General features: G+C 35.6%; 1 protein-coding gene across 1 annotated transcript; it reads left to right on the plus strand.

Annotated features, from left to right (window-relative positions):
* The first annotated feature begins 7,421 nt into the window (after positions 1 to 7,421).
* LOC112091459 (basic 7S globulin-like) lies at positions 7,422 to 8,735 on the plus strand. Its single transcript, XM_024165148.1, has one exon. It carries the CDS (start codon positions 7,422 to 7,424, stop codon positions 8,733 to 8,735), a length of 1,314 nt encoding a protein of 437 aa, XP_024020916.1.
* Positions 8,736 to 10,936: the final 2,201 nt, after the last annotated feature.

A 10,936-nucleotide genomic window follows, 5' to 3' on the forward strand; every position in this document is an offset into this window, starting at 1 on the left:
TCCATTTAAACTTATTTGATAAGTTGTTCAATTTAGAATTCAAATTAATTTAAGTTTTACTTAAATTCGAATTTGAATTTGAATTAAAATTGGACTATAGGATAAAGGATGATTTCTCTTCCTTCCCTATCTATTATTGGCGCCACACACAGGGTAAAACCCTAATGGGGTGGCCGGCCACCTTATGGATAATTAGAGGAGATTTTATTGTTCCAAATTCAAATAGGAGATAGAGATTTGATTCTGTTTTGAAGTTTGACTTCTATTCTTTAAATATGAGAATGATAGAAAATTGTGTAGACAATTTTTTGAAAACAATTTTCAGCCCTAAGAGTTAGTGGTGGCCGAATTTTCTCATAGGAAAAAGAGGAAAATTTTTTCTCCAAAAATTCCACATCGTGCATGCGTTGGTGTTTGTGGAAATTCGAGTGTTTCAGAAACCTATTTTGTCTCACGTGTGCCCACACAAACGTCTACGTGGAATCAAGGAATTGACGTGGAAGACTTTGGTATTCTAAACACAAAGCTTGGAGCAAGGACTGTTCGTGGTCAAAGAACTCAAGTTATCATCCGAGTCGGCTTCCAGGTATTTTTCGGTTGAGTTCTTGAAATATATAAATTAATGTGATTAATTTATTCGTGCATAAATTAATATAATCTATAGAGTATCTCAAAAATTTTATGAAAATTTTTGTTATACACGATCCGCCTCCCCGCCACGCTTCCGCAGCCGAATTCGATTCGGCAACCGACACTCATAATCAGATCAAGAGCCAAAAATGACCTAAACTTCAATCAGCTCAGAGAGGAGGCGCGGCCACGCCGGTGAGTGGCGCGGGTGTGCCTTGCTCGGAGCGCTCACACAGTCCATTCTGCTGGGGACGTTGTGCGCCCCTCTTGATGGTGCGTCTACGCCATTATGTTGCACGGGCGTGCGCTTCTTGCTGCCAGGAAGGGGCCGTTGTGCCCTTTTTTACTTAGTTTGCTCGAAATTTTAATCCAAATTACCACTAAGTCCAATTTTCTCTATTTTCCTACAAAATGCATAAAACACATCAAAATAAAAACAATGCTTGAGAATTAAACAAATAATTAAGCTTAAAAGCATTTGATTTGTGAGTAGAACCCTCACTCATCATACTCCTTCAGGATAGCCAATAAGGATACACTTTAAGGCCCTCGGATCCAGCTTGTCTTGCCTTATGTGAGCATAGGCAATGCACCCAAATGTCCTCAACCTCTGATAGTCTGCTGGTACCACTCCAAAGTTGTTGCGGTGTTTTAAAATTAATTGTATATGAAGGGCACCTATTAATCAGGTATGCTGTAGTAGATACTGCCTTTGCGCAAAAAGGTTTTGACAGGCCAGCATTGCTCAACATGAATTTCACCCTCTCCAAAGTGGTTCTATTAAATCTTTTAGCTAGACCATTTCGTTGAGGGGTCTTCCTCACTGTGTGGTGTCGAGCCATGGCATTTTCCTTGCAGAATTGAGTGAATAAATTCACAAAAAACTCTAGACCATTGTCAGTCCTAAGTTTCTTAACCTTCATCCCTGTTTGAGTTTCAATCCGTACCTTTCATTCTTTGAACTTTTAGAATGCTTCATTCTTGTACTTTAATAGATAGACCCAAATCTTTGGTAAATAGTCATCCAAAATTGACATGAAGTAGCTTGAGCCTCCATGGGACACAGTTCTGGATGGACTCCAAAGATCTGAGTGCATATATTCTAGCACTCCTTTTGTAGTGTGTTTGGCAACAGAGAACTTTAGCCTTCTAGATTTTCCCAACACAAAATGTTCATAGAAATCTAGTGTTTTTATCTTATCACCACCCAACAATCCCTGCTTCTGCAATTCCTCCAGACTTGTTTGACTCACATGACCCAATCTTTGATGCCATAATCTAGTTTTCTCCTTGTTTTCACTGATTGCATTTATTGATCCACCAATTATGGTTTTCCCAATCAGAGAATAGAGGATGTTTATAAGTTTTCCTTTCATGACAATTAAAAAACTGTTATAAATTCTTAGACAACCGTTTTCACACTTATAACAGTACCCCACTTCGGTCTAATTCACCTAGTGATAAGATGTTTATAAGTTTTCCTTTCATGACAATTAAAAAACTGTTATAAATTCTTAGACAACCATTTTCACACTTATAACAGTACCCCACTTCGGTCTAATTCACCTAGTGATAATACATTTTGATTTGAATTGTCCCAATTCCAGATTTCTTACAAGGCTTGTTATTCCCCAACATCACATTTCCTCTTTCTGTTGACCTGAAAGTTGCAAACCAGCTCATGTTTGGACACATATGAAAGGAGCATCCCGAGTCAAGAATTCTCTCTTTGCTCGTGTCATGATAAGAGACAAGAAGCACCTCTGCTCTTTCATATCCATCTTCAGCCACAACAACATCTCTGCCTTGTTTTCCTTTGTCTGGGGCTTTGTTCTTCCTCTCCGGGCACTCTTTCTTAAAATGCCCCTCCTTGTGACAGTGGAAGCATTTTCTTTTGCCTCTTGACTTGGATCTTGAATGATTTCTGGACTTGAATTCTCGTATCTATGTTCTTCCTCTTGCAACCAAACCGTCAGCTGTACCATCTTTTTTCAAATCCTCATTTTTCTGCAATTCTTTTGAATTTAACGTTGTTTTAACTTCGACCATGGTAAGAGAATCTTTACCATAGAGCATCGTATCCATAAAATGCTCGAATCTTTTGCGCAGTGAACTGAGCAGAATAGTAGTTTGGTCTTCATCATCAATCTTGACATCTATGCTTTTCACTTCCAACACAATCATGTTTATATCTTCAATGGCTTTGAATCATCCATCTGAAAGGCATAGAATCTCTTCTTGAGATACATTCGATTCGTCAGGGATTTCTTCAGGTACAGTGATTCTAACTTTTCCCAAATCCCAATTGTTGTGGTTTCCTTTGCAACTTCGCGGAGAACTTCATCTCCTAGGCTCAAGAGAATAGCACTGCGAGCCTTGTTAAGTAGATCTCCACAGTTTTTCATCGATCTTTGCCAAAGCCTCGATCGAGAGTATAGCATCCGGTCATGACCGAAAAATTTATTAGAATTATTGTATGAGATAAACTTTTTTGAAATCCTTTATATTATGAATATAAATATTTTTATGATAAGTATTTGGTGATATAAATATGGAATAGCAAGTTATAAGCTAAAGTTCAGAAATTTCTGAAATATGATGCAGTTACTGATTTTCAGATTGTATTTAAGAATGAGGTACGGAACACTGTGTTAAACCCACAAGTGGGTAAATAAATGAATGATAAGTTTAAGAAATGGAAAAGAATTGAAAGACATCAATTCTATGGTTTTGGAAACAATCGGAATGAAAAACAAACAGAAAGAGGTTCGGAAAGCCGAACCGAGAAAATTGAGGTTTTCAACCGAATAGGGTTGACCAAGTCAAAATTTATTGATCAAAAGTCGATTAATAAGTCACCCTTGATAGAATAGTCAAGGTTGAACAAAGTTGACTTTGTTGACTAACTATCTGAAAAATGCGTACCGGATAGAAAATAATAATGAACGAAAATAAAATAGTTATTAGAAATGGATTGTTGAGATTTAAGGTGAAAAAATTAGATGAAGGGCTGAGATTGATGCATGTGGAATGCAAGGTGGCCGGCCAAGCTTAGTGAAAAAGGAAAGAAAAGATATTTTTGGTGAAATTAGGTGAAATTTTGCAAAGAGGTCCCTCAAAAGTGCCAAAATTACATTTTAGTCCTCTCACTTTATTAAATCCAGTTTTTAAGAGATAAAAATACCACTAAATGTTCATTTTTAATGCTAAGAACAGAGAGAACTCAGCCAAAGAGAAAGGAAGAGAAAAAAATTCACCCAAAGTGAGAAAAATGAGTTTTGATCGAAATTGACAAAACGACACCGCTAATTCGCGTCACTAAGGATTTCTCTTCATTCTCTAAGGTAAATTTCGGTTTATTTTTCACTTTTTCTACCTTGGCTGCACGTTTAAGTATGGGGAAAAGCATGAAAAAATTTTGCTTAAGATGATGATTAAGCTTGTGGTTATTAAGAACTTGAAAATCTAGTGATTAAGGAGGAATTCTAGGTTAATTGACCTTTGTTTCTAGAAATTCTTGGCAAGGAGAATTTTTGTGAAAATATGGAGAAGCCCTAAAATTGTGATGTTATTGAGGATTAAATGGAAAGAGAAAGAATGAGAATTGTGCTTCATGGTGGAAACAACGGATAAAACGAGGTAAAGTTAGCTCGGGAAACCTAGGAAAATAGGCGGAATTCTGCCGAAATTTAGTTTGAGCATTTTGAACTAAACCGGTTTTCATGAGGAATAAGGGATTAAGATGTGAAAAGTAAGTCGATTTGATAATTGGTGATGTATAGAAACCGAACACAATGAAAATTCACAGATTTAGACCAAAACTGAAAATTAGGCACATGACTGAGGAAGGTGCACGATTTTAGTGCAAATTCTTGAGATAGAAAATATTTTGGGATTGAACACCCAACATAAGGATTGTAAACCTTTCCGAATTAAATTTAATGCAATTATTGATCTTATATTTTGAATCTAACGATCAAAAATTTATGCAATATGATCGATTAACGATCGAAGTCAAAAAGCATCAAGTGAGACAAAGGATGCGACATTAGCAAAACTTTTGTAAGTATCAATAGTTTTTTTCTACAACGCGAATAAATTTATTTCTCTATGTTGCTCAATCTGGGCATATTGTAGACTAAATGTATGCTAAAATGTGAAAGATGACTCTTAAATGTTAGATACAATGTTATGCATGTATCTACAACACTTAAGTAGCAGTAGACTTTTATTCTACGAAAAACATGTATAGACGTCAAGTCAAGGTCAAGTTAAAGAGAAAAAGTTAAACTTTAACGAAAAGTTATGATAAAAAATTGATAAACGGTTAGAGATCAAACATCTTGTTTGTACCAGCCTTCAAAGGAAAGGTTATTATGAGACTATGAAAGAAATGAAACTGTGACTGAATTGGATTGGTTAGCTACCCCACTCTTCACTAGTTATGCACGTTATGGTACAACAGGACAGGGCCCATAAGAAGTAAAAGACAAGAAAATGAAAAACAGAAACCATTCCATATAAGAGTACGGTATCTGTAAAGAAGAATGAAAAGAATCAGAAACGCAATATGAAAGTCGTTCAGAACGTGAAAATACAATGTGAACGACTAAAGAGAGACGAAAGCTGAACAAAGTATGTAATGAAAGAAGAAGAACATAAGCCATACATATATGATATGAATGCATATATGGGTAATGCATAATTATTGCATCTATTATGACCTACTGTTACTTACTAAGCGAAAGCTCATTAAGTTTATTCGTGTTGTAGGAAGCTCGGGTAAGACACCAGCTCCCTGAAACTTGTTGCTGGGCATGCAGAGAGGATGTAGCAACGGAGTGTGGGCAAGTGAGTAGTGGATGCATTACATTTTTTGGAAACGCTGCCGAGCTTTATGCGTATAAAGTAAATAATGTTTTATGAATATAGATGAGTTATATGTAACGAAAGTTGAGGTTACGAGATAGTGAGGCTATGCATAGCAACCTCTAGTCACAAGGCATGTATAATGTAACTAAATGCTATAGCATTAACGGAATGCTAGCAAAATGCTACAGTATTAAGACGTATGAATGGTTGGAAAAAAAAATTAGCCTAATTTTTAAGAGGTTATAATTAGAAAGAAATAGAAGATTAGTAATACTAAGTATGAACGTAGAAATGATGACCGAAAGGGTCATCACACATCCAGTCCTTGATGAACAATGAGAGCCTTCATCTTCAACCGCCATAGACTGAAGTCATTTGTTCTGGTGAATTTCTTCACCTCCAGTTTTGCCATCGCCATCCTTCTTGAGAGTAGGCATACCACTTGATAAACTTTTGCCTAAATCTTCTTAGGAACAATCTCATATATCGTACTCAAGAACAAGGAATATATCTAAAAACTTGTAACAAACTAACGGAATATTGAACCACCAATTTTAACACTATATATCTTCATCTCTCTCTGAATAGTTGGATATTTATTGTCCGACAATGTCTTCACTCCTCAAGACTTCAAAGTCCAGATTGATCAATATTTTTTTCTTCTTCTACATTCGTCCAAATTAGCTTGCCACATTATTCTCCTATAAAGCAATTAAGGAATATCTTTCCTTAAATTCAGGTAATCTTATACCAATTTAAGAGTTCAACTGATTGAAATCGGAAAAAAAAAAAAAAAAAAAAAAAAAAGACTAAACTAACCTTAAAAATAAAAGTCATCAAGTCCCCGTTCTATATCGTTTTTCTAAAATAGATTCTTGTTTTGTTAGAAAATACGTTTGGAAAATCTCTTGTTTTGAAGTTTATTTGTTAAGTTGAAGAAAAGAAATTAAAACTGTTTTCAAAAGTTTTTAAGTAAACTGTGATAACTAATTCTAAATATCCTAGACCAATGAGCTCTATTATATTGTATATCCTCTATCAGACCCGTATATATATATATATATAGACACACACACATATATTGACCTTCATCATGATATCCAACGTACTTAGACGACATGAATCTACATAAATAGAGAATGCAAAGACACACATGTCCAATATACTACCAACCCAACATCTCTCGACCATATTTAGGACCTATTCAGATTCTGTACCACAAAAACAAAGGAAGGGAGACAAAAAAAGAAAACTTATAAATGGCACACATCTTGTACTCTATTTATAAAATATTTGCAGACATTTTTTAACTCACAAAGTTTCATAATGCAGGAATAAAGTGTAAATTGGCGCCATCATCACCAGAAGTTGCAGCGGTCCAAAAAAGAATTATAGATATAATTCCCTGCCCATTATAACAATTATAACAATAGCCGCCGGGAATCAGACCCACTCCTTATTCATTATTTGGCGAGGGTCACGAAACGATAACTTTGAAAATATTATATACATAACCAGGTGTATATTCATGTTTAAAATAAAAAAGAAACACTATTCAATTCCCATTTCTTATTCATGGATTTCACCTTTCCAATTATGTGCATGTGATCATTTTGATAAGCCGCCACCCCATGTGGACTAAGTTGATGCCTTCGGCTGTTTAATTTGTTGATTTGAATTTTTAATTCGAATTGAGATGTGATTTTATATGAGAATTTTTTACTGTAATAAAAAAGTTTGATGTAACTGTTTCTTAGAGTTTTTTACTGTAACAGAACTCGAATTCTAAATTCGAATCAGTGAAATGAACGGAACCTTAGTCTCCAAAGACTCCTCAACAATCACTTATAAATTCTCATGCGTTTCCAATACTTCTTCACCCCTTAACTCACGACAATATTTACTATTACAAAACTAAAATGGCTTCTTCTTCTTTGTATTTTCTTCTCTTTTGCTCTCTACTTCTCTTCCCCATTTCCATAGCCCAATCTTCATTCCGTACCAAAAAATTGCTCCTACGCGTCACCAAAGACCCCTCCACCCTCCAATACATCACCCACATTGCCCAAGGGACACCTCACGTCCCCGTCAAGCTAACCCTAGATCTCAGCGGCAAACTCCTCTGGGTCGACTGCGAAAACGGCTTCAACTCCTCAACCAAAAAGCACGTCCCTTGCAACTCGGCTCGATGCCGCCTCACAGGCAAGTTCACGGCTTGCACTACGTACCCTAACATAGAAGGCAGCACGTGTTCGGAGACTCCGGTGAATACGGTAGTCGGAAAGGCGGCGAGCGGTGATTTCGTACAAGACATCGTCTCCGTACAATCCACCGACCGGACGAACCCAGGAAGACTTGTTTCCGTGCCAAAGTTCCTCTTCACTTGTGCCCCCACCTTCCTCTTAGAAGGCCTGGCTAATGGCGTTAAGGGAATGGCTGGCCTCGGAAGGGTTAAAGTTTCTCTCCCTCTTCAGTTTTCTGCGGCTTTTAGCTTTCCCAAGAAGTTCGCCCTCTGCTTGAGCTCTTCAACTACTTCTGACGGTGTCGTACTCTTCGGTAACGGGCCTTACGTCTTGAATCCTAAAATTGACGTCTCTAAGTCATTGATTTACACTCCGCTCGTTCCGGTGACAGAAATAGGCAGTCTCACAGGTGAGATTTCGTCCGAGTATTTCATCGGAGTGACGTCGATTAAGATCAACGACAAACCGGTCGCGTTGAACAAGACATTGTTGTCCGTTGATAGAGAACGACATGGCGGAACAAAGATCAGCACCGTTCATCCCTACACTGTGTTGGAAACATCCATATACAATGCCGTAGTTGATGCGTTTGTTAAAGAGCTCGGTAATGGCGTTACGAGAGTTGCGGTGGTATCGCCTTTCGGCGCATGCTTTAGCTCGAAGAATATCGGTCACACGAGGGCTGGCCCGGCTGTGCCTCCGATTGACCTTGTGTTGGAGAATGAGAAAGTGGTGTGGAGGATTCTTGGAGCCAACTCCATGGTTAGGGTTAGTGAGGATGTTTTGTGCCTCGGATTCGTCGATGGCGGTCCGATTCACTTCGTTGATTGGGGAGTGAAGTTCACAAGGATGGCCATTGTGATTGGAGGGCATCAGCTTGAAGACAATCTTTTGCAATTTGATTTGGCAGCTTCAAGGCTTGGATTCAGTTCCTCTCTTCTCTTGAGGCAAACAAGTTGCGCCAACTTCAACGTCACATCTATTGCTTGAAGCACCCTCTCGGCAAAGTGTGTTATAGAATTAAAGCTTGCCGTATTTGAATTTGAATTTATATAAGGTGATAAATAAACGGCCATTTGTTGTTGCTTTAAATGGCTTTTTGATCACCCGTCTCTCTATTCCCACTTGATTTAATTTGTTCCTTTTTATTTACTTTAAATTAAAATGGTTTGAATCCATTAAAATAAGAACAGTACTTTAGAAGAAAATCTAATGTTGCTTGTAGGTGAACTCCATATGTTTCAAAAATGGTTTTTGAAGGACAAGAACGTACTTACTTGCTAACCAACAGTGCAAAACATGATATTTTACGGCTTCAAATGACTAGATCTAGTTTTTTTCTTTTCATTTTTTTATAGATGAAAAGTTGTCTTACAAGTGGAACTAGTCAAAAGTAGTCACAGTCGAGACATGAATATTGCTAAATCTTAATCATGGTATATCTCAGGAAAATTAATAAATAAAGAATGAAAGAAAAAAAAAGTTCATACCTAATTATTCCAGGCACTAGTCCTCTGTGGAGCCACCCTAGGTACGGCCCCATTTGTGATTCAGGACCAATCGAAGTTTTATTATGACAAAAAGAAATCAATATTGTTCAAACTAACTGCCAAGAATTAATAAGTATTGTTTGAGTCCGATAATGTCATATAATATGATTGATCAAATATTATTTAAAACATCAAGAATTATACAGATGATTCGAGTCCTTTTGAAATGAATCATTCTACATGCCTTCCTGAGTCATATAATTATTAAGAAAAAATTAGCGATCTCATCTTTTGAATGTATTGTTTTAAAATTTTTAGTCTTTTGACTAACATTGTTTTTTAACTAAAATGTATTAATCAAATGTAAGGGATAAAAATTTAAAACTCGTGTAAATTAAGAGTTATTTTTTTCTTTTTCCTTACAATTAAAGTTATATATTTTCCAATTGCATGCGATTGCTGAGGACTTTGACTTTGACTTATTCATTTAGTGAAATTCAACAAAATCATATATCAAAATCGCATTATAACAAAAAAGGTATAAATTTGAACTTTGACGAAAATGCAATTGTTTATATAGTGAAATATTAATAGGAGGTTCAAATGTTAAAATAACAACAAATTTATGCAATATTACAGGAGCAAAAAAAATAATATTTCTAGTATTCAATTTCTTCCCTTATATTTTATTTTGAATAATTATCAGTTCTTTAGGAAAATGCATTATAATGTTTGTGGAACTAATTTGTAAGTGTTATTTAATTTTGATATTATTCTAGCTATGAAAAGAATTGGGATTTATTATATCTATAATTTAGAGTATTATTGTTAGTATAAATGTTGTTGTTATTATTACTCTCGGGGGACAACTTTTTTGGAGTTATTTACTTTGTTAGGTTTTATTTCTAAAAAAGTCTTTTAGATCTTAAAAAATAAAGACAATACTATATACTTGTTTTGTTATTTGGTTATTGTTTATGAAACAATTATTTATCACTACATAATTCAAGTCTATGATTATGTGTTTTATATGATATGAGACTAAAAAGTAAGGTAGAAATTCCTAAACAGTTTGATATTGTAATGACTGGGAAAAATTTAGGTCTAATCCGGACAGTCCAATATTTGACCGAAATTCTTTCCGGAATAGTAAGTAGTAGAATTTTGATGACTAATGTAACAGAATGTTGTCAGAATGCTACAGCATTTTAACGTACATGGTAAGAATGAAAAAAAATGGCCTGAAATTTAAAGAAGTTATAATTAGGGTCGTCATAGAGGTTAAGAAATGGTAAATATGAGCATAGGATGATGACTAAAAGTTAGGGTTGTCACAGGTATATCAATCAATAAATAAAAATGTGAAAAACAAGACGGGTTCTTCGAAGACCCGTATATATGAAAGGGATTTAGTCCTGCTTGGTAGTGCGTTTACTTTAGGTTCAAAATGTCACATTAATATTTGTTTTTTAAATTTACTTTGGGTTCAAAATTTCATATGAATATATATTTTTTTGGTAAAATATATGTATTGTGCTAGACTAAACTTATGAGGTTATTACTGAAAATTGCATGCCAGTACTTTCAGTCGGCTCTTTAACATTAATATTTTACTTTTCTAATTAGTTTTATTATTGTTCTACGTTGTAAAAGAACCGTCTGAAGTATTTTCTTGGCTAGAACTCCTTGTTGCCCAATAGG

The sequence above is a fragment of the Morus notabilis genome, unplaced genomic scaffold (genome assembly GCF_000414095.1).
Source record: "Morus notabilis unplaced genomic scaffold, ASM41409v2 Scaffold2172, whole genome shotgun sequence".
Lineage (NCBI taxonomy): Eukaryota > Viridiplantae > Streptophyta > Magnoliopsida > Rosales > Moraceae > Morus > Morus notabilis.